This window comes from Ailuropoda melanoleuca, chromosome 4 (genome assembly GCF_002007445.2).
Source record: "Ailuropoda melanoleuca isolate Jingjing chromosome 4, ASM200744v2, whole genome shotgun sequence".
Taxonomy (NCBI): Eukaryota; Metazoa; Chordata; class Mammalia; order Carnivora; family Ursidae; genus Ailuropoda; species Ailuropoda melanoleuca.
In genome coordinates, this window is record NC_048221.1 from 65,810,054 (window position 1) to 65,834,484 (window position 24,431).

The following is a 24,431-nucleotide window of genomic DNA, read 5'->3' on the forward strand; positions in this document are numbered from 1 at the left end:
TTTTGCTCTCGAAAATTTGGACACCATAATAACAATTGCTCCATAATGATGAATCTTTTGATTCAGATTTGCCCCATACTCTCTCAAATTCCAAACTACACATAAAGCATACTAGATACAAATTTTGTAAATAGTGTTTGTCAGCTGGAACAGCATTAAAGATGGATCTTTTAAGCACATAACCATATGAAGCATAATAGCTGAGTCTAAATTTCTCCTACTAAATATACAAAGACTCTATAAACTGTAAGTATTATAAACTTCATAAACTATAAAGCCTCAAATGCAAATCTGCCTGGGGCTAGTTTCGGAACTGAGGACTGGAACCACGCTGAAAGCCAGGGAGGGAAGGCCTGTCAGGCCGGGCTGTGGAGCTGCGGCCTATGCCTGGGCGCATGCATGCGGCGGTGCCCACCTGCAGGAAGTGCTGTGGCTGCTGCTGGGCCTGTGCGGGCTGCAGGGGCGACTGCCGGGAGGCGGGGAAGCTGGCCTGGGGCACCGCCTGTCCCATCAGCAGGACGGGGGGCGAGGTGCTGCTGCTGGTGGTGCGCATGTCTGCGTTTGGAAACACAGCCTGGCTCTGTGGATACCTGTTTGGTCACGTGTGGGAAGGAGAAAACAGACTTTTAAGAAAGAGGTGTTGACGTGACACCAACAGCACAGGCAACAAAAGGACAAACAGATAGACTGGACTTTGTCAAAATCAAAAACTTTGGTGCATCAAAGGACACCATCCATGGACTGAGAAGCCCACCTATGAAAAAATATTTGTGAATCATATATCTAACAAGGGATTGCTATCCAGAATATTAAAAAAAAATTCCTACAACTCAACAACAACAACAAAACAGCCCGACTACAAAAGTGGGTAAAGGGTTCGAACAGATATTTCTCTCAAAAAAAGATACAAATGGTCAATAAGCACAGAAAAAGATGCTTAACATCCTTAGACATTAGGGAAACACAAATCAAAATCAAAATGAGATACCACCTCATAGCTGTTACGATGGCTATTATGAAAAAAAAAAAAACCCAAAACAGTAAGTGTTGATGAGAATGTGGAGAAATTGGAACCTTTGTGCACTAATAGAAATGTAAAATGGGGGGCACCTGGGTGGCTCAGTTGGTTAAGTGTCTGACTGTTCATTTCGGCTCAGGTCATGATCTCAGGATTGTGAGATCGAGCCCCAAGTTGGGCTCCACGCTGAGTGTGGAGCCTGCTCTCCCTCTCCATTAGCCCCTCCCCCCCATTCTTGCTCTAAAAAATAAGTAAATAAAAATTAAAAAAAAAAGAAATGTAAAATGGTACAGCCACTATGTAAAACAGAATGACAGTTCCTCAAAAAATTAAGCATAGAATTACCATGTGATCCATCAATTCCACTGCTGGGTATATACCCCGGCAAAGAGGAAAGCAGGGACTCAAGCAGATATTCATACATCTATGTTTGTAGCAACATTACTCACAATAGTCAAAAAGTAGAAGGTTGCTTCTACCATCAATGGGTACTACTTTTCAACCCAAGTACCCATTGATGGGTGAACGGATACGCAAAATATGGTATATACACATAATGGAATATTATTCAGTCTTAAAAAGGAAGTGTAAATTCTGACACGTGCTAGAGCATGGCTGAACATGGCATAAGGACATTATGCTGAGTGAAGTAAGCCAGTCACGAAAGGACAAATACCGTGTGACTGCCTTTAGAGGAGACCCCTAGAGGAGTCAGAGTCATGAGAAAAGGCAGACTGAGGGGCTACAGGGTAGAGGCAACGGGGAGTTAGTGTGTAATACGGGTCAGAGTCTCAGTTTGGGGAGGTGAAGAGGTTCTGGAGACGCACGTGGTGATGGTGAATGTCACTGAACGGTATACTTAAAGAGAGTTAAAATGGTAATATTTATGTGACATATATGTTCTACCACAATTAAAATTAAAAAAGAAAAAGGTGTTGATGATCATGGGCTGTGAACAAGAGGCAGATGAAGGCCATTTAGGAAAGCTCCAGAGGAGCACAGAGGAGAAACAGGTGTTTAAAGACGCTAGAGAAAAGTCCATTTTGCATTAGATTTTTGGAAATTTCTATTTCTCTCTGTCATTTGTAACAAGATGAGGTATAGGTCACATCTGGAAGAGACGGTAGAGGAGAAGGGGAGGGTAGAAATTATTGGGTTGACCCAAAATGGCAGAGTTCCAGAGGAAAGAATTCCCATTTTTGCCTAGTTCCCTGCATTCTAAGCATCTCTGGAAAGCGATGTAACAAGAGTCTTTGTTTTGTCCGACTGAGAGCACCATCAGACAATGTAAAGGCTGCTTCCCGAAGTGCGCGTTCCCTATCTTGCCCCCACAGGGTTTTTACTGGGGTAAAATGAAATGCTGTAAGCACAGGCCCCGGCCCCTCCGAAATGTTCAGTAACCATCCACTGCTACCTTAAGCGCTGGCTGAGGGGGGAGGCAGGAGGAAGGGCTTCTAGGGGCTGGTCCGAGGGGATGGCATGGGGGCGCTAGCTAGCACCGTCCCAGCGAACTGCTGACACATGCTCAGCCAGGGTCTAGACAAGAAAGACGTCTGGGAGGTAGTCCTACTTTTGCCTCATGTCAAAGAGCTAGGCACTATTTTCCTGCAGCTTTTCCAGTATCCACTCCCTATCTCCAGTACCCTTTGTCCCAAGTAATGACACCAACAATGGAGCAAAGCTGCTTCTGGACATGGGGGCTGCCAGGTGCAAGGAGCCTGGGGAAAGGAGAAGGCTGTGTGTCAGGGGGGAAAGGAGAACCCCCATCTGCAGGGTTTCACAGTCCCGCGGCTTGGCACCAGAGCCACAGAGCAGGAGAGCTCCAAGTGTGCCTGTGGAATGTGCCAGCGTCTGCCGGTCAGATGGAGCCATGGGAGGGCCCTGGGGAAGGGGATCATGCTACGTTTACCTGGGATATTCCCATAAAGTTGTCTGAAGATGACGACAGGGGATATAATTCATCGTTTCCTTCAGGTCCTGTTCTGAGCATGGGGTGCTGACGCACAGTTTTATCTTCTTGAATGGGAAACGGAAGAAAAGCTAAGGGGGGTGTCCCTGCAAAGGGTGTGGGCACACTTTGACCTTGCCTTTGGTGCGACACGCACGAGGAGCGCTGCTGGTCCAGGCCGATGAGAACCCTGCCAGCCCGAGAGCACTCAGTGCGGCTCTCTGCCTCCTCCCTCCACCCGGGGCCACCTACTTGACTTGCCGTCCAGTCCTGCTGACCTCTGAGGGCTGCCTCGCGTCACAGGACCCAGGCATCATGGGCTGGATGGGCTGGCTCAGCAATAGCCTTGGAGCAGGAGGAGATAAATGGGAAACTTGAATCAGCACCCAAACTGCAGACCTGCTGGCGACGGCAGCACCTGCCGGCCCGGCGGGGCCCTTTCTGGCTGCCCCTGATCCCGACGGCGCCTGCTCTGCTCTCAGAGGATGGTGAGTGCAGCCATCCAAGCCCCGGCCCTCTCTGGCCACTCTGTTGGCTGGGATCACCTGAACTCTGCCTCCATCTAGAGCAGCAGGGAGGCTCAAATGGTCACTGGAAAGTCGCACCTCAGCTGTCCTTCAAACCAGGGCAGTCTCTGTACCTGAGCTGCCGATCGTGGCTGAAGTCCGGGCTGGGCTGGCACTGGCTGCCGTCCTGGGAGGCAGAAGCGAGTGTGGTCAGGCTCAGAGCTGGCGGGAGCACCGCCGTGGCGCTGCTGAACTGGGGCGTCAAGCTGCTCACCGAGTGGCCGCTTCCCTGCATCATCTGCGAGCTTCGCATTGGCCTTGGAGCCTGGAGCAATCATGTTCATGAGAGGTAAAACTCAGACTCAACTCTGGAGTCATCTCTCCAGGAACCCTCCTTCCCAGAATCCCTTTCATCCACCCACCTTGGCCCTTCCTCTAACTCAGGACCCACGAGTTTTTAAACTATTTTGATCTTGTGACTGTTCCCTCTTAGGTCATAAGCACCCCAAGGATTCTTCGGATCCCTTGGGACTAGAACAGTGTCAGGCTCTCAGCATGTAAGGAAAATGTGAATTGAACCGAACTACCTCTATTTCACCAATTCCACTGCCAACACCTGGACCTCCTTGCTGTTTCTTTCCAACTCACCAGGACTACTCTTGCCTCTGGGCCTTTGCACTGGCTGATCCCCTCGTGTGGGATGCTCTTCCTCCTAATACCGGTATGGTTCATTCTCTCATCCCCTCAGGTCTTTGCTCAAATGCTATCTTCTCTACGAGAAGGCCACCTGTTTAAAACTCCAGCCCACCCCCCACCTTCACCAGTGGTCCCGCATCACCACTTGACAGGTTGTGATCTTTACTTGTTTGCCTCTCTCTCCTGACTTGGATCAGAGATGCCTTTTTTCTTTTCTCTTTTGTTCACCGCTGTGCCTCAGTGCTTAGAACTTAGGGAGCACTCAATAAATGTTGAGTGAAATCATAAATGAATGAGGGAATGGGCTTGGATTTGCTTTTGCTTTTTGGATTTTCCACTGTTCGCAGACTGTCCATTCATATGACAGCGCGATAGTGTTTAAGGCTCCGAGGATCTACGAAACCTTTCAATGTTAGTGTAGGTCCTTCCTCAGTTTTTTTCTTTTCCAGGTTCTTCTTGGCTATTCTCATTAATTTTTCTCTTGACCTTTAGAACCAAAAGGCTGCGTTTTAAAGGAAAACCCTTAAGCCTGGGTGAAGATGGGCCAAACTCTAGTACACTTTTGTGTGTACTTTCCCACCTTTTATGGTACGTTATCTGTTTATATTTCCAGAGTCCCCAAGACCAGTCTTTATCCACATCTGTTCCCCTGGGGGATGGTGAATGAGAGAGGCCCAGCAGATATTTACTGGACCCATGATGACAGTGATGCCAACATGAGGCTTGAGGAGAGGCTGTATCTTGCCTTCGAATCTTTGATCTTCCAGAAGCTGGGGCTTAAGACTTCTTCATTGCATTCAATTCAAGTGCCATTGATTGACGGGTGACTGTCAGATTGCAAGGTCACCGGTGCCTTGTAGTAGGTGGTAATGGCTGTGAGGGAAGGGCTTGGTGGGGAATCTGGGGGACTGGGAGGGGCGTGCTGGAATGAACGGAAATGGATAACCTGTGTTCTCACACTGAAAATGGCTAAAACCAAGAGCAGATGATGAGGACGGAGGACACACGCATGGGGATATATGGCTGTCAGTGTGAGTGTCTGGGTGTCCGTCTCTCCCTCCCACCCCGGTCAGGATCAAAGCTGATAGTTTCAGCTGCAGCAGGATACCTTTGAGGTATTTTAATATATTAATAAAACATGGAAGGAAACTAGTACAGCTTGGGGCTTCAAAGCATCTTAGAATAAGGAAAGGAAAACCCTGCACCACCATAATCGAGCCCTGGTCACAGAAGAGGAATGGCTAGATAGGCTTCCAGGCCAGGGAGACCGCGGGCCTCAAGCATGCCCTGGTCTGCTTCGGTGACCAGGACGGAGTGTGAGGATGAGTGCGCTCACCTGGGTTGCTATCACGCTGGATTCTCTGAGCAGGTGCTGGTTCGCTACCTGGGCGGAGCCCATCTGCCCTGGAAGCTGAGGGCTGGCCACGAGCTGGGGCTGGGAGCCTGGGGCCGACCTCTGCTGGAGTTGCTGCTGGGCCTCAGGACGCGGGGCACTGCTGAAGCTCAGGGATACGGCCGGCTGCTGCAGAAACATCTGGAAGCAGAACAGGAGGGCCTTTGAGATTGGGGTCACAGTTGTGTTTGCCTTCACACACCAAGGTGTCTGCACCTTCTTCATATTCCCTCTCCGCGGCAAGAGGTCCGCTTTCTTGCTCTCTCTTGAGCAAGACCTGCCTGGGAAGAATTCATTCACTCAACATGGGGGCATTGGATGATACCAGGAGCACGGTGCGAGGGCCCTGGAGATGGAGCAGTGGATTGGAGGGACACTGACCCTGGCTTCGAGAAGCTTAAGGTCTACTGATGCAGGTCTAACAGTATGAAAGATGCTTAGACCCAGATGGCCTATAAATAACTTGACATACTCGTATAGAGCCTGGGCTGACTTATCGGTTCCTTATGAGGAGAGAGAACTATCTTGTGAATAGAATGAATGGTGGCCGAGGATGGGCTCATGGAGCCATGGGCTGCACCGCCCTGGCAGAAGGACCAGGCCACTGACCAGGGTGCGTACCCACATTGTGGTTGGCATCTCCAACCCAGTGCTCCCAGCTGAGATGGCAAATCTGCTCCCATTAACAAGGTGACTCTGCATTCCCAGGAAGGAGGATGTGATACCTTGGCCTGGCAATCTTAATTTGAAACGTTTAAGGGAATTTGATCAAGTTTGTAGAATGTTTGTTTGTGAGAACCTCGACCTACTTCATTTGTCAGTCTGGTATATTTGATTTAAAAGAATTAAGCGCTTAGATTTCACTTCTAAAGTTTACATGTCTGCCTTGTTAGGCACATGAAATGTTTGAAGGATTGAGGTATATTGAACTTGTAGATTCATGGCTTTTGTAGATAATGTTGATTATTTATAATTTGTTAAATTTATAAATGAATTGAACATAAATAAAAACAAAAGCACTGCTATTTTTAGACCAGATTTGTAAATAAAATGTCATCTGTAAATTGACTCTGAAGGCCTAAGAAGAACAGCTTTAATACTTTTAATCATCATTTAAACCTAAGACCTGTAACCAGCTCTTTCAACCAAAGGTCCTCATGGGCATTGAAAACTGACATTATCTAATGTATCGGATTCTTGACAAGCAGTACGCTCCCCTCCCTTTTAGGCCTGGAGCTTTGAGTTTTTCAGGAGAGAGGCCCTCTGCTTTCCAACATCTGGGGTTTTAACCCCGCTTCCTGTACTCAGCTCAGGACAGCCTCCAAACCAGTAGAGAACTGACATGCTGAAGTTGGCTGAGTGACCAAGGGATTATGGAAAGGTGGCGGCAGAACCATGCTGAGCAGACCCTGCAGGAGCACTTAGGGATCAGTTAATTCAAGCATGTGCCTCATGGGGGAGGTCGAGCTGCCTCTCAGAGGCCTGAGGTAGGTGGGTGGCTGAACCGGACCAGGTCCCCACCTGGTGCCCTTTCCACCAACCCGCCTGATCTCCCCACTGTCCAGTCACATCCCCAGACCCATCCCCAACAGAGAGGTTTTGAATGAGAGCTCTTTGTCATGTTAGAAATTAAGAAGAATTTTCTGGGTAGCCATCATCTCAGATTCTGTTCGGGGATTAATACTTCACGTGTTCCCTGTTCTCTACTATAATATGGCTTATTTATAGCACATATGGTGACCTACACATCATCACTTCAGCAAAAACCCAAGACTCAAACTACGTAACATACACTTTTCTGATAGGGTACAATTTACCTTCTGATTAGATTTCAAGTCAATGCAAACTTTATTTATGACAGGCAGTAGAATGCAGCTTCAATCACATACTTTAGTTCAGATTCCAACCCCACCGTGTACTACTGGTATGACCTTGGGCAATTTTCATGACTTTTCAAAGCTTTAGTTTCTCCATTAATAAAACAGTGACATCGAGAGCACGTAGCTTGTAAAGGGTTAAATAAGATTTATGCTGAGACATAGGGCTCAATCAGTGTTAGATAGTAACAATATTTAAAATGAAGAAAGGAGGGACGTCTGGATGGCTCAGTTGGTTAAGTGTCTACCTTCAGCTCAGGTCATGATCCCAGGGTCCTGGATCGAATCCTGCATTGGGCTCCCTGCTCAGTGGGGAGCCTGCTTCTTCCTCTGCCTGCTGCTCCCACTACCAGTGCACTCTCTCTCTCTGACGAGTAAATAAATAAAAAATCTTTAAAAAAAATGAGAAAAAAGGAGCCCTTTGTTCCCTTGCCTCTTTGGGCATACATAATCTATCTAAGCAATGAATGAATGGGAGACATAAATGAATGAATAAACAAATAAATGAGGCTTTTGCTCAGAGAAGGGCAAACTGTTTCTGCTTGTGTCATGTCAGAGACTGCTGGGTCTGCTGCTGTCTCATTGATGTGTGCCTTCTGAGGGCAGAAGGCACTCTCCACCTGTCCTGTGTATCTCTGTATTCCCTCCATGCCTAGCCAAGTGCTGATACATAATGGGTGTCTGCGGAATGGAGGGATGGATGGATGAAGGGATGGAAAGAAGGGATGGATGGAAGTATGGAAAGATGAATGGAGGGTTGCATGGGTGGATAAATGAAGGAATGATGAGTGAATAGATGTATGGATGGGTGGATGGAGGAAAGGAAGGAAAGATGGATGGTTGAAAGAACTAATCAAGGAACGCATTTGCCATTGCTACAGGTGCCCTTCCAGGCATTTCTTTGAGTAGCCAGCAGATGGCGCGCATACTCTCAAAAAGAGAGCAAGAGGCGTCCTTCTCTGGAGGGCAGGGAGTGACAGCCTTTCACCAGAACAGCTCTCCCCAAGCAGCATCCTTCATGACTCCATCTAGGTGCAAACACCAACACCTTAGAGCACCTCTCCCTCATAATCCAATCTTTTCTTTTTTTAAAATTGTACTCAGCAAGCATCACATGAGCACATAGGCTCAGTGAAAGCTCTGGGGCACTGAAGTCAAGTGGGAAAGTCCACCTACGTTTGGGTAACAGATTCTGTGGGGGACGATCCTGGTTTGCCACTGCGCACATCTATGCCTCTGTTTTATCCACAACAAAGTAGAATTTTATGGCTTAGGAAGATGACTTCTTAAACAGCACCAGGGTCAACTTTATAGAAAGTGTGAGAAAAATAGCTCCCTAATTCAAGTAGAAAAGATTAGCAGAGAAAAAAATTTTTTAATTTTTAAGAATAAACCAATCGTATGCTCACATGTGGTTTTTCATTATTCTAATCTGCTTACTTTCACCAATACTTATTATCACAGAACATCTTAGAAATACACAAAATAGAGGTATAAGGAAACCTTGTGCATCATCATTAGGCTTCAACGATTATCAACGTTTTGCCATTCTTATTTAATCTCCCCCCCCCACACACACACCTTTTCGGAGAAGGGATAGAGTAATTTTTACTTGGTTATTCTCTATGCTTGAACCACGCATTTTTTTTTAACGAATATCGCACGTTGGTTAAACATTTTGGAATGTATTTCTTTAAATCTGTCAACCTGTAAAACTACAAGAAGGCAGACTGCTTGAGGAAAAGTTCTCTGGTTGGACTTTATGTGGATTTCCATGTTCTTTGGAAAATTCCACTGCAAAGATAAGGTCACAAGAATGAAAATGGGAGGAACACACTGGAGGTCTTGACTTCCACATCAACCCTCACAAAACTCAGGTGCTCTGTGGCCATATACACTTTGGGGGGGGGGTAACAAAATGCATCGGTCACAAGATTAAAAAAAAAAAAGAATTCTTTATAACAAGGAGTGAAAGAGATAACCTTGTGTCGCCTGTTATTTTAGAATTCAGCCTGAATGTGGAAAAGGCAGGAAATAGAAAAGCCCGGGCTCTGAGGAGGATGTTCATACGCCTACCTTGCTTTTAGCAGTTTTTGGCTCAATTTTCCCCTTCCTGTTAGTGTAAAAATTCCATTCAAGTAATTGGAGTCAGGCAAGTTCTGCCAATCAGGCCCTGGATCAGTGAGAAAACATCACAGCTGGGAAAGAATAAGTAAAAAGGGACTTTGACACCTTGAGGACTCCATTTCTTTTCCTGTAAACACTGTGGCCCTCTCCCTGGTCCATTCCGGGGTGTGGCCGAGGAGGCGGGGCAGCTGCAGGGCTGTGGGCGTGGCTGGACGCTCCGCCCCCGACCCAGTAGGCGGGGCTGTGCGTGTGCCGCTGTTCTCTGTCTTCCGAGCCACCGGAAGCCAGCCCTGGGACCAGGGTCTGTGCGGGCGCACGTAGTGTCCGGAATGCCGGCCAGCAGGGCCTCCGCACCCCGCCCCTGGCAGGCAGGATGGCAGGCAGGTGTCTCCCGCTGCCCAGCAACGCCACCCCATCACGCGTTATCTCAGCGCACACCAGCTGGGCGCTGCACCCGCACAGAGCCTGCTCATCGCCCCCGAGAGGGTCTGTGTGGACGGTGCCCGGGAAGCGGCAGGTCCCGGGCCCCAGCCATTTTCCCCAAGGGACTCTCCTGCTTCCTTCTGCCTCTCCTAAGGGGGGTGGGGTGCAAATGCTTAGAGTTCTCAAGGCAGACTCCCAAGGTGAGCTAGAATTACATTCACAATTAGAGCCTGGGTCAAAAGAATGCACTTGGGGAGAAGTATAGTCTTGGACTGATCCAAGTGAAACTTGGTAAAAATAAAAATAATTTATCCTTGAAAGAGATCTAGTATATATAGCTTTCCTTCCAAACACAATCTCTCAAAAGGATTCAAAGAAGTGACCTCTGGGACAGGGTGTCACGGTTAAAAGCTGCTGCTGTCAGAACATGCAGAGTGCCACAATGGGCATGCCACAAACGGGGTGACCTGGAGATGCCAGGGTGCTGACCTCCAGCCCCAGCTCCCTCGGCTGTCCCCCTGGGTGCAGGGTGCAGATCTCGTCATTTCCCACATCTCCTTCCATTAACGCCTCGTATGAGAGGCAACCGCACAGTGGCGTCCATGTCCCCCACCAGTAGCCCGGGCAGTTACACGAGTGCTGGGAGTTCATAACCCCACAAGAGGGAGGCCAGCATCAGCGCAGTCAACCACCACTCATGAATGAACATTCAGGGGATGTATAGACATTATGCGCCCAACAGAACAAGGGGTAAATGGGGAGGTGTCCTGTGAAATTCACGTTTGGCCTGGAGTTGGGGATGGAGTACAAGGATTCATTCCTTGTACTTGGTGTTGGAGGTTTCAATATGCTTAATAAGCAGGACCTATGAGGGCAGTACAGAGGACTTTGGCGGGAGTCCTGCCCACCTGGAAAGGACGGATAAATATGTCACAGGGCGGTAGGGAGGGCAGAGACCAGGGCAGACACTGGCCCGGGAAGGGGCGTCACCTGGATGTTGGAGTCCTGAACCAGGCAGAGCTGCTCCTGGATCTTGTGGAGCTCTTCCTGCTGCCACCGGATGTTGGCTTGCAGGATCCGTGTCCGCTGCTCCAGCTGGTCTTTGATGGTCTGGAACATGCTGAACTGTGCTGAGAACTTGAAGGTGGAGTCAAAACACACAACCAGATGAAAGAGTGATTTCTAGCCTCGCAGACAGATGTTGCTGCTATTCTGAGCAGCCCTGCCCACTTTCATTTCCGGTCCCTTATCCACCCATCCTGGTATCCCTACTGAGTGCCTCGCTGCTGGGGAGCTCAGCAGCACACAGGGGCTTTGGATGAGGACCGGGAGTTCCAGGGGTCCCCGTGTGGGCTATTCTGAGGCCTGCTGAAATCTGCAGGTCTAATGTACCGCAAGGCAGTCCGGGAGGGCCACGGAATTGGGATGTGATTTTGTAAGCAGCACTCACAAACGGATATTCCCAATTTGGTTAGACAAACGGTTTTGTAGAAGAATGTCAAAAGCAGTGCATCAGAGAGCAGGTGACAGTTCATAGGCAATCAGGGGTCCTATCATTATCCTAAATCTGATCCTGGCAAGCAAGGGTCTTCCGTAACAATTCCCAAAGGAACTTGATACCAACGTTTCGTGGGAGGCCCTGCCCTCCTAACCGGCCTGGGCCATGGAGGCCTTACCACCTTCCCTCCCTTCCCCCAGGCTCATCTGCTGTTATGACCTTCTTACAAATCTGTGCACAAAAGAACTAAGGAAAAGAGTGGTGCAATCACCTGACATTTGTCCTGAGGGTAGCACTAGCAGAGGGCGACCTTACAGGAGGAGGGACACTGAGAAGTGCTTTGCACAGGAGTGCCAAGTTTCCCCTTCTTTTACCTCTTGCCCCTTTCCTGGGATGGAAGTTGGCTGTAGGAAGATTCTACAGATGATCTCTGCCCCATGTTACCTGTCCACCTTGGCATAAGGAGTTTCCTTGCAGGAAACAGGAGGAGAGTGGGAGATCATGGCAGGTGAAGTCGGCACTCCTGCTCTGGGCTCTCTGGGGCACTCAATAATTCCTGTTTCTTGTGTTTGCTGGTCTGGGGCTTTTCTGCTCACCCTTTCCTTCCTTCCTCCCTCTCTCCGTCCCTTTCTTCTTCTCTTCTCCTCCCTTTTTTTTTTTTTTAACCTCCATTCCCTCGATCTCTATCCCAACAATCTCCGTAGTCCATTTTTTGCCCATTGTCTTTTGCAAACACCTCCAGAGACTCTTTCTCTGTTCTTTGACCTCCCATACATGGAAAAGCAAGGAGGCCGGGAGAGTTTCAGATACAGCTGGATACACTGAAGGATGGCTTAACTGACCAAAGTTTTGGGAGTGGCAAAATAATAATAAAAAGAACCAGTACAAATAATAAAGGCGGGTGCTGCAGTTTGCGGAGACCCACACTTGCCTGTCATTGCCCCAGGCCAGCAGAGACAGGACACCAATTCTTCACATCATACCCCCATGTCACACACGCGACTTGCTTGGGATCAAGAGCTAGAAGGTGGTAGGGGCCAAAATGTGAATCCGGAGTCTCGGGTGGGAGCTGGGTGAGGCCAAGAGGTTTTGCCAGCAACACCTCCCCTGTCTCCCCGCTCCACCTCACTCAGAGCGTCTTGGGCTTCAGACTTCATTTACAAGAACAAGTTCTGCTGTTCAACATGAGTTTAAAAATACCTGCACTATGCCAGACTGTATCAGCAAAAACTCCAGCAGAATGTAACTCATTGAAAGACTGAGCTGGGATTTTGGAAGAGAATTCGATTGAGAAAGAAAAGGAGTTCTACCAGGTATGAAATTAAAAACAAAACACAACACAACACAAAAGGTTCCGTGGTGGGTTTTACAAAGTCAGGAGACATTCCAGGCTATGCCTTGCACATCCAGTAGAGAGGGCAGTCTGGGTAGCCCGGTTGGCTCCAAAGGGAAATAGGAGGGGGCTGGGCAGTCAGGGAGGGGCTGGCACTGTCCTTCCTAAGTGTTAGTTACTTCTAGTAACTTCTGATTTTCTCAAGGCCTTCCAGGGCACCCAAGCATTAGTCTCTTGTCCTATTCCTGATCATGGACTTTTTGATAAAGACCTTTACTCTAATTTAGACATTTTAGAAACCCAGTATGAAGCAAAACCAGCAACTACTCAGATAACCATTTCTCACATTTTGGATTTTATTTCTTCCCCCCTTTCTGTGATAGTGTGTGAGAGCAATAACAGCAGTGAATGGGAAGAGAGAAAATGGTAGAATCCATTGTTTTACATGGAGCAGGTGTGAAAAGAACCCTCTGACTTGAAAGGTCAGCATTATGCAAGAATGTCTTCAAGAATGTGCTTATTATTAAGTATAATATGCTTAACAGAGTAAGAACCGTTATTGTTAATTAAAATGATGTTCCATACATGAAAAATCAGAATTTGAAGAAGACCTTAATCACATCATTATAAAACAAAGACATTCCTTTACTCATGCAAGACCCAGAAGTTAGAGGGGCTCTTATTTTAGGTGCCTTTGGATTGAAAAAGTTACTAATTTCATACCAAACGTGCCTTGGAAATTCAAAGAGAATTTTTTTTTCTTCCTAATGAGGATGAACATAGATGATTTTAATTAGTTGACTCTGGATGAGGTTTTGCATCCTCCCAGCCCGACTCGAGTGAGGAGTACGTGCTAGCAGGTGCCTTTCTTATTCCAGGAAAGCATTCGAGACCGCTGTTAATGAGACATATGTTATAAAGAGTTTTCATCAGCGGCGACAGGTTTGCACCGACACAGAAGTCCGCACTTTGGCAAGAGTGCAGCCAGTTGGTGAGCTGCTGCTTCCTGGGACCCCCTTGTGGCCAGAGAGTGAGACCAAGCTAAATATGCCAGAAAGGAACGGAAAGCGGAGGCTGGCCTCAGCCCAATGTATGCCAATCAGCTCCCCCACCCTCCTGGGCCACAGAATGAATGACTGCTGCTTCATTCAGCCGCCGCCTGCCGCCTGCCCGGCCTCAAGCGGGGTGCATATTGTCCAAACTCCCTGCCCAAGCCCAGACGCCTTCCCTGTGGACCCTCCACCTGGCAACCTCCTACCCATTCTTCCAGGCCCAGCTCAAGCATCACCCCCTGGGGGAGGGGGGCAATTTTCTTTCTGGTTCTGTAAACACACACACCCTGCCATGGAGGTTGATCTGTTTATATGCCTGGCCCTCCCTTGAACTCTGACTACTAACAGTTGCCTGGCCCTCCCTTGAACTCTGACTACTAACAGCAAGGGCTGAGCTACAAGCATCTCTGGGCCCCTCACGCTCACTCACTCCCCCACCCAAACAGTAACTCACTGACTGTTGCTGAAACAGAGAAGGAATTACTCAGCAAAGTCATGATCATTAAAAAAAAAAAAAAAACAACAAACCTCGATGTGATATTTATAGTACTGGACTCACAGCTCTTACAATTTTGCAGTCTCCCCATGACATTTGGCCTAATTTAAACTTTTCCTAAAATAACATAACCAATTTGGAGTCATAAAAAGTAAGAGGAACAGAGAAAAGTGTCAGAGAGATGAACGAAGATTAAGAAGACGATGATGGCCGGAGGGGACAGGTATAGGACAGAGTTCAAAGCTTGGTGTCCCACGGGCACATGGGTAGAAACATCCCCCATTGTGAGATCTTGGTTTGGTACATATACTTGGGCACCCGTGTACCCCACCCCCCCACACACACAAGGGGATACCGCGCATTATGTCTTGAGGGAAGTGCGACCACCAGGTGTCCCTTTTCCTGAGCCCCAGACTCACCTGTGTCATGGGGGCAGAGGGGCTCTGCAGAATGGTCTGGGGCAGGAGCTGCTGGGTGAGGTCACAGGATGACGGGGCTGGCAGGGGAGCCTGGGGAAGAGAGGGGGCTTTGTTAACAAACACCACTTCTGGGCCATTCCAGAGGTCCATGGGTGCTCTCAGTCAGCTGGGTTCTCTGGCTTATAGGAGGCCCTCTGCACTAGAGTGAAGAGCTCATTTCTAGAAGGTGAGCTATGCTGCTGCCCTCGCAGGACACGGAGTCAGAGCCGACACACGGCTGGTGAAGGGTGCAGCGTACTCTCGAGCAAGGTCCTGGAGTCCCTCGGGATCCGTGATGCCTTCCTGCCATGGTGTGCCCTGCAGAACCGCTGCGATGTGCTGGAGCTTGGCAGCTCTCCTCCACACCCCCCTCCCTTGCCTTCTGTTCTGAACTCCATTCTTAGTGGATGTGCTTGCTCTTCTCCCAAACTGATAAATTCTTAGCAGTGTCATCAAGCTGTGTGAACGGGGTTGTGCTAATAACCAGTGTTGGCTTTGCGCGTGGTCCTTCCTCTTCCTGCTCAACACTCATGTAGACTGACGTGCATTAGTGCCCTGCATGTCTACACCCACTCATTGCTCCAGGCAGTGAGTACTAGTGCAATTTCAGCAGACTTTGCCTGGAATCCACTCGAGAGACTCCTAGGAAGTCAGCTGAGTCACAGACCTTGTTTCCTCATCACTCAAGACAGGGCAGGGGGGTGGTGGCGAGACAATGTGTAGAAACAACAAATGAAACGCTTCACCTTCATGGGCTCGTGACAGTTTTAAACAGAAAAGTCAAAAGAATTCTTCTGAAGTTATTCCCAAACTGTCCTCAGGTGCTAGACACCATAGGAAGTAGCCCAAATGGGAAATGTCACCCCGGACCGCATTGGGAGGAAGTGACAACAGGAGGCCTGGTTTTGAGTGAGAAATCCTAGCACAGGGCCACCCAGAGCCCGGTCTGGAGTCTCCCAATTGCGTCCCCAGCATAGTGGGGAGGGGCTGTGCCTCCATCGGTGGCAGAAAGTAGTTTGACTGGGCAGCCAAGTGCTGGAAGAATGGCATTCATGGTCTTTGTCATGTTTGATTTGAAAATAAAACTCATCACCTAAGCTTTTCAAGTAGGGCATGCATAACTTTCATGGAGACGGCAAGCAGGAAGGTGGCATGTTCACTTCCATCCCCAGTGTCAGCGAGGGATGGGGATGAGGTAGTTGGCAATGACCCGGATGCGGCCCCTGAAATTCTTGGACACTTCTCCCATCCTGAGGTGGAGGTCTATGTCCGTCTCTGTGGATGAGCTGGGACTGCTCTGACCAAGAGGCATGGCAGAGGTGATGCTGTGGGACTCCCAAGGCTAGGTTATAGAAAGGCCTGGTTCTCATGGAAAGCCCCCCTCCAGACATTTCTTCATGGAACCCAGTCACCATGCTGGGAGAAGCTCAGCTCTAAGGCAGGGAGAGGCCCATACAAGTCAAGGGTGGATGGTCTCAGCTGGGCCCAGGCTTTAGTCAGCCCAGTCCAGCCTGGGGGCAGACATGCGAGCAGATATACCCAGGATGTGAATTCCCTAGCCCTGGCTGGTGTGTGAGGCCTCCGACACCAGGCCGCAGAGCGGAGTCAGCCCCACTGTGCTCATTTTGAATCCCATGAATGTGAGAGATGACTTTTGCTTTACACCTCCAAGTTTGAGGCGATCCCTTATGAGGCAACAGATAACCAGAGAATTGTACATCAGTGATTTTGCATACAGCCAGCATGCCTTCTAAAAGGCCACTCAGTCCCTGACCTTCTGGAGAGGTCTGGTGCAGATCAGGAACACTGCCTGATATACGCAGGGGTACATTTTTGTTGATACAGACTTCTCAAACATTTCCAACTGGGGCGAAACAGGACCCACAATGGAAGGGTCCTGTGTACCCTCAGAGACTCTGGGGGGGTGACCCCTGGTTTGAGATGTCCGGCTTAATCTTTAAATCTCATTTGGATTTGGCATTCTTTGACTATACATCCATGTTGATTTTGGAGGAAAAATGTTTCAAATTAGTTGCTAATTAAACGACCCAGCTTCCCACCCTGCCCGCCACCCCACACTCTCCACGTCCAGTACGGCTGGTTCTCTGGGAAGATGCAGCTCGCGGTCCTGGGGTCTAGCCGGCCCCGCCCCTCTGGGGCGCCCCTGGCTGAGAAGTTTCAAGTCACGTACCGGCACGGTGGCTGCCTGGCTGAGCCCCGGCACGGGGAGCTCTTGGGGCAGGGTGGCCGACCTTGGCAGAGCCGTGGTGCTGGCCTCGGCCATCAGCTTGCTCGGGGTGGCTGTAAGAAAGCAACTCATCACCTTTCCAATCCACACAGACTTAGCAGTTTTCTTACCAAAAGAGGGAAACAATGACTACAGTGCACATGAGACAAGGGCCTGGTTGGCATCCCTGACAGAGTCCAGCAAGTTCTGTCAGCCTCCAACCTCACCTGGGAGCAGGCAGATGACAGCAAACCATCCCCACACTTCACGTCCACAGCCTGGTTCAACCACCTGCCTGACCTCACACCTCGCCAGAGTCCCTTAAGCCCAGCCAGACTCTCGGGTCTGCGTGTCACCTGCCTTCTGTCTGCTCCGGAGCGGGGAGAGGGGGAGGGCAGGAAGCCCGCGGGAAAGGGAGCAAGAATGAGCGCCAAGGCAGCTCCCACTCGGTAGCCGTGGACTGCCCTGATTCTGTTCAGGCCTGGGACCCTTCGCGGGGCTCTGTGCCCCCCACACCCTGGTCCCATGTAGGGCACCCATCCCCCACCATCCGTGGCAGGACACTCACAGGTGGGTTCTGACATGGCCGTGTGCGAGGATTTGTGGGAGCTTCTGGAGGACACCGATGGTGAGTGACTGGGGTTAAGGCCCAAGGTGCCCGCGTCAAGTGCATTAAAGTGCTGCTGACAGTCCAGGCCGGAGCCCTTGTCCTGAAACACACACACATACACACACACACACACACACTTCAGCATCGAGGTGATGGGAATGAATGACGGGACTTTAGCTCTCCTCTGTGTGGAAAAATTTGGAGGGAGGAGGGAGAAAGATGGGAACCATTTGGAAGTAAGTCCTGACACATTTGGGTAGAATATTCATACATGTATGTAATCTAGGTGTCTTTGAGAGACTTGTGGCCTGACATAAGCAGGATCTGTTATGCTTTCACCCTGCATTTTGATTTTTTAGATTTTCATAACCGATGTTGCATTTTATTTTTTCCTTAAAACTGTCACCTCACTGCCCAGAATCTTGGCTTTCCCAGAAAGGGAGAAGAGGCAAGTTCCAGAAATGAGGTTGCTGGTGTACTGAATTGTTAACACTCTGATGAAACCAATGCCTTTGGACCCATCAAAGCATCTCCCACATGGTCTCCCCACTGCTTCTCCTTCGTAGCTTTGGGGCCCCAGCGTGGAGAACAGGCAAAGGGTCAATGATCTCCCATCTACTAATTCCTGGATGCTAACCGATCCTGGATACCAGGATGCCCCTGCTTCAAGTATTGTGTGATGAGAAAGCAACGATGCCCTTCCAACCCTAAGAAGCCATTTTTCCATCCTGCACTTTTTAGTGTCATAAGTGTAAAACAGCAGGGATTAGGGTAATTTTTAAGCTAAAGAAGAAACATAAGGCCCACCTTCCTGAGCCACGCTCCTATCCAGTCATAGGAGGATGGTGACATTCCTGGCATCTCTAGGCTGTTTGGATAGGCTGTCCTATGTCCCACGGTCTTGGGTCTAAAATCTCTGGGTGTGAGTCTATGTGGCTATTCTGTCTTTTGGGTCAGGACTCCAGGGAGGGTGGATACTGTGTGTGTGCCCAAGTAAGGGCTGAAACGATTGATATGTGACCTACAGTCCTTTGTGCAAAACAGAATCACGGGGTGTGCTTGGATTTGCTGCGCTAAATATCAACTTGGAGACTCCGCGGCTTAGTCCCAGATACACAGCCCTCGGAGTGTGGGCCCTGACCCACGGCTGTTTGCCAATCGTGTGCTCCTGGTCAGCAGAGAAATCTGGACAGGCAGTGATGGTGAGCACTGAAAGACTTTTCTAGCCATCTGACAGAGCTGCACTTCACACCCAAGCATGGGAATTTCCGTTTGGCAAAAGCATCGGTCAGTGACAGATTTGAAATCAAACAGAGTCCATTGCCACTGATAGTTTGAAAAGCACTGTCCCCTGGGCTTTTCCTTTAAAAGGGGCAGCCCGAGATTGTATTTGTGTGTTTAGACATATGTGCGTGTTTATGAGAAGTTCCCCTGGGTTCTAGGGTTCCCAAAGGGTCAGAAACCTCAAGAATGAATTTCCGACAGGATGACGCACACTATGCCTGTTCACGAGCCGTGATGTATGGTGTGTCTAATGCCTGCCTATGAGCAGCTGAATTCTGTTCTCGGACATGATGCATGATGCGTTATCTGACAGGGCTGGAAAAAAAACATGTCCATAAACAAGGACAGGTGTGTCATATCAGTGGGCTGCTGACGGACCACCATCCAATACTTCACCATGAGCGTGCCAGCAGGGGAGGCTCGCCCAAGACACGGACTGCTCTCTGGTCTTTACAGGTGGTTTCTCCTTCCCTCCAACTCGACTCTCATGGGCCAGAGATGCTTTCATCGTACCACTGCTGCTGCAGCAGCTCCTGGCCAACGTCTCTGCATTCTAGGTCGCGGGGCAGCCTGGAACTTGATCCACATGTCACCATTGATACGACACACTTCCCCCCTACATTGTGACATATCTGAAGTTGGGATGTGTCTTCTAATGAAAAGAAGTCCATATTTCACAGATGGACTGGTGACAGCATTTTCTCTTTCTTATTGGGAGATAAATAACGGGGGATCTTATAACAGATAGCTTCTTGGCTTTGATGAAGTACAATGCTCCCTCCCTTCCCTGCTTTCTCTCCTTTTCTTCCAACATGTGTGTCTGCTTGAAGAATGACCTTTGAGGAAGGGCTCTAGTCTGCTTGCACGTTTCCCTCCAGCTGTCTGACACACCAGGAGCGGATACGGAGAAAGCCCGACTAGAGGGGACCCGAGAGCCCCATGCGGAGAAGGATGGTGGGAAGGCTTTGTGAAGGGAGACACCCCTAACTTGCAGAGCTCCCTGGCACGAAGCTGGCTCCAACACGGCTGTTCACTAAGACCCGCAGACACCGTGGAAAGTGCACCTTGCTACTGAAGACATGGAGGGTGGGGGTGAGGCCCGGGTCTTGCAGGCAAAGCATCAGCCCTTAGGCTAAGGGAAGGAGAAGGGCATTCAAATTATTCCACACCTCAATGGGACGATGGAATAAGCCCCTAGCTTTTCTATCTGTGGGAGAGATACAAAGTGGGTTTATTATTACTGCTCTCGTAAGGATGGAAAGTTGCCAGATCACACTTTGAGTCCAGAGGCTGTTTCTTAACCAGCTCTGTGCGTTCTCACCCTCAGCGGACTCGGGTCTGTGAGCTAAATCCTGTGTGTGCTTCTGTGCCTCGTCTGAAGGACGAGGGTAGGAACAGTGCCTGCCACGCAGGAATATTGTGATGGTAAAGAGTGAGTACCCGAGGAACGCGCTGAATAGTACCGGGAGCACAGCAAATCAAAATCCTCCTGCTTTCATTGTAACAACTCATGGAAGAACTTACTTAGGCTAACTTGGCCTTTAGCCGTCTGGTGGGGATCAGCTTACCTTTAGTGCTGAAGGGTGGACGGCCTCAGGTGGTGGGTCTTCCAAAGCCAGCTCCTGCCTCCTTTCTACCCGGACGTCCGCGTAACTGATCAGGAAATCAAGAGACCAGAGCTGGAGGTGGCACGTTCCAGATGGCAACAGCAGAGAGGGCTTGTGTGATACATTGAGGTACCCCACGTGACACCCACCCCAGAATCGTCACCACAAAGGAGGCTAGTCTTGTCACTTGTTTGAGCAGGGAGTCTCATTCTGTGCCTAACTGCCCCTGGGGTGACTTCTAATGTGACAACCAAAATATTTTCCTTTCCACGATGTTTCTGCTCCCTTCTCCTTTACTTTTCTTCTCCCCATGCCCTGAAACTTCCAAACATAATTGTCTCTAGAAACATATTTTCATCTACAGGATAAGGCCCAGCCTTTGAATAACCAGAAGCCTTTCTTAAAACCTACCCAGTCTGGACTGGGCGTACCGAGAAGTGACACAAGACTTTTTTAGTCAGTACAACCTTTGAAAGTTTTCTCTCAAACAAATCTAGGTCTAGACTCAGAGCGCTGATTTGTCTATGGGCCCACTTTTAAAATAGCAGAGGGAAATCAGTCCAATGTGGTGACGGCTGAAGGGCCCCAGCTCTGGCCTCTGCTTCACGTGGAGGAACAGGCTGGATGAGGGGCCCTGGCAAGTGACAGTGGCTCTGGGGCCTCTGGAATGCTTGTTACCTTATTTACTAACTTTCCCTACTCTCTCTGAGAGTTGCTTTCCAAGATTAGGGTGGTAGAGGATGGAGAGGAAGAGCAGGGTCAAGGGCAGAGTCTGAAGACCAAGATGATGATGATGTCCAGCCTTCCCTGGGGGCCAAAGGACCCTGCGGCAAAGGCCCAGGCTGGGTGGCGGTAGGGAGGACTCACCTGTCATCAGAAACCCCTGGCTGCTGAAGTGCCCGAGGGTGGGCTGAGAAGCTAAGATCAAGTCCCTAGGAGAGGCATGCAATGGGATGGTCGGGGTCACTGGCAAGAAAGACAGGCATTTACTCCCCACTTATTAAAGAAGAGGGATTTACTTGTTGACTGTATATATGCATGTGTGTATGTATGGTATCTATCCATTTATCTCCCTACTCACCTACCTACTTGTTATCTACCAGTTGTCTATCTCTTATGTACATATACGAGATGCGGTATCTATGGATAGTGTCTGTATGTACCCATGTATATCTACCCATCTTTTATCTGTCTCGTCTCTCTACTAGGTATATATACATACATGCCTACAATGTATATAACCTTTTTTGCTCTGCTCATATGCTCTTCTCTAGATCAGTTTAAAACTGACTGATGTCCTTAAAATTTCTGTAGTCAGAGGGGAAAAAGCCCACGAATGGCATTTCTCCTCTACCTTCGGGAATCGTGACCTTACAGAGCCTGTGTCTAGGAAAGGCTGGATACACGGCCTCCCTTGCAAGCTCTGCTCACCCACCTTGGGCTGGGGGGGTCCCCGAGGCCCCAGGGAACCTCCTGGAACCCTCTCCCCTGGCAGCCACGCTCTATTCCCAGTGCTGCCTCAGTTGCCAGCAGGGGCTTATAATGCATTAAAAACAAAGGGGACTAGTTCTGTGAGTGATTTAGAGGCAAAATTTTAATTTTCGTCTCCAAACAGTGACCAGGGAAGGCTGGGGGATGGATGGAGAGGAGAGGAAAATGTGGAAGTAGGTCAGTGAAGCAGTAACTCAATAAGTCACATCCTGGCAGCCGGAAAGAGCATGTGAAGCTTGTGGAGGGGCCGAACCGAACACTTAACCCCCCAAAGGGAACAGAGATGCTGTGTCCCTGGCAGGAAGCTGAGCTTCGGAGATTCCTCTGTGAACCGCGGAGGACACCCTGGGCCCCGCGGAGGAATTCAAGCCCCAGCTCGCTTGCTCTGCAGGACCTGGGACCCCTGGGCCGCCCACCCAGCCCCAGCCCTCACCTGACGACCGAGTGTGTGCACACGATGAACTCAGGCTTGGAGTTCCACTGGTGGTACGTGATGTAGTAGTGGGTCTGCAGCCAAATCCACTGCTGGCCTTTGGTCAGAAACCGGTAGCAACAGGACTTCCCTTTGCCAAACTGCATCACTGTTGGCAGAAAACGGAGGCTGCAGGTAGCAAACGTGGATACGAAAATGATCTCTCCCCCAGAAGGTACTGTTGAAAACATAAGCTTTCAGAAACACCGCGCCAAATAGCGTGCCCTTCTCCAGGTGTGCTGTATTTTAAGTGACTATCAAGATCCCGGGAAACGATATTGAATTCTTAAATAAGGGAAAAACAATCCGCACGCTTCCCCAAATGCTCAAAGCCTTAAGAGAGCCTCAGCTAAGGGCCGACTCCCCAACCCGCGTTTAATTACGAAGAGGCTCAGGTTTGCCTGCTGCAGGCGGAGCTGTCTTTGGAGCTGCAGGAGCCGGGCACAGGACAGACAACAATGCAGACACTGGGAGAACGGGGCCCAAAATAGACCTGACAGCCCGCACCCTCGGCATGGATTCGATGGCTGTCAGTCAGCAGTTCCTGCTTCATCTACACGGTCCTAAATGAGAGTCTCCTACAGATGCCTTCTAGCTCAGGCCCTGCTGCCGCAGGGCTTCGTGGAGCCCCCTAGGGTTAAGTCTGTCAGTGGGCTTCTCTGGGGGTGTCCAGAACAGAATGGGTGCTGTTGGAGTTTGAGCCTGCTTGGGGCAGAAGGCTGGGACTGTGGGTCTAGGGAAGAACAACAGTTTGGGTCACTGCCTCAGTGCCTGGAATTTAGCTCCTCCTTCCACAAACAGATAACAGATATCCCACCTGGGAAACCGAAGTGACAACGGGAGCCACTGCCTTGCAAAATGTGATCTCCGAAGAGGTAGGAAGCCCAGCTGAGCAAGGGCATGGGCTCCACAGAAGGAGAATGTCTTGCCTGAGCCCTGGGACAAGTCCTTCAGACCACGAAGGTAATTCTACCTTCAGGGTGGCCTTGCTCCGTTAGAAGGGTCAGAAGCAGCCAAGGCTTGAGGTAACACTGCTTCTCAAACTTTCCTGTGCCCATGAATCCCTTGGGGGGGGGGGTCTTGTTAAAATGGACGTTCTGATTCCACAGTCCTGGAGGGAAAGCCCGAGAGTCTAAAGTCTAGCCGACTCTGTGCACTGCCCTTGCTGCTACTCGAGGACCACACTTTGAGGAGCAAGGGGTTCAAGTTGTAAAGATTAACCTCCGATTCCAACAGAGGATCCCGATGGAACTAGAGCCTATTCTTCCTTTGACAAGAAAGTGGAGAAGAGAAAGTTATATGGGTACTACGGACAGAACGTCTATCAAAATACAGTGTTGGTGGTCAATTCATGTGTCAGGATCCAGAAGTCAGGATGACAAAAAATGTTCCTGTTTAAAGCTAGAACCTGGCACGGAACATATGGCTTTGCATGATTAATTCTTGACAACTCTTGCTAAGTGAGAACCCAGATATACTGGTCAGTCTTCCACATCCCCCCACATCATGAGTCCTACCTCCCTACCTCTGCCTGCCTGTTGTTCTCTTCTGTGGCAGAGTGCCTTCCCTGATCCCCTCCCCCAGCTGGCTGAGCCCCCCAGTATCCTGAGCAAATACCCTCTAATGCAGTGACAGCGTCCTATAATGTCACGTATTTCTGCTTTTCCATTAGACCTTGCTCCTACAGAACAGTAAGGAGATTCTGATCATCTTTACGTCCTGGGCCTAGCTCAGTACCTGGCCTGTAGCTTGTGACCCATATATGTATGTTGACAAAAAGCAGGGATGTTGAATTTGGTATTTTGTCTTTGAAATGAATCGCATAACTTAGAAAAAATGACCATCATTGTCTTATTTTCTTAAGTCAGATTAAAATAGCTTACGTATCTGAAGGGCACGGGAAGGTGGGGGGGGG

At 49.4% G+C, this 24,431-nt stretch overlaps 1 protein-coding gene across 1 annotated transcript in view; it reads right to left on the reverse strand.

Annotated features, from left to right (window-relative positions):
• NPAS2 (neuronal PAS domain protein 2) overlaps positions 1–24,431 on the reverse strand; it is a 154,886-nt gene that overhangs the window by 3,653 nt on the left and 126,802 nt on the right. The window contains exons 11-20 of the mRNA XM_034658982.1: positions 22,478–22,625; positions 20,515–20,599; positions 17,621–17,762; positions 17,017–17,126; positions 14,787–14,876; positions 10,979–11,125; positions 5,505–5,702; positions 3,607–3,797; positions 3,219–3,311; positions 416–590 (exon numbers count right to left, since the gene is read on the reverse strand). Coding sequence (XP_034514873.1) covers positions 416–590; positions 3,219–3,311; positions 3,607–3,797; positions 5,505–5,702; positions 10,979–11,125; positions 14,787–14,876; positions 17,017–17,126; positions 17,621–17,762; positions 20,515–20,599; positions 22,478–22,625 — 1,379 coding nt within the window. The remainder of the gene's footprint in view (positions 1–415; positions 591–3,218; positions 3,312–3,606; positions 3,798–5,504; positions 5,703–10,978; positions 11,126–14,786; positions 14,877–17,016; positions 17,127–17,620; positions 17,763–20,514; positions 20,600–22,477; positions 22,626–24,431) is intronic.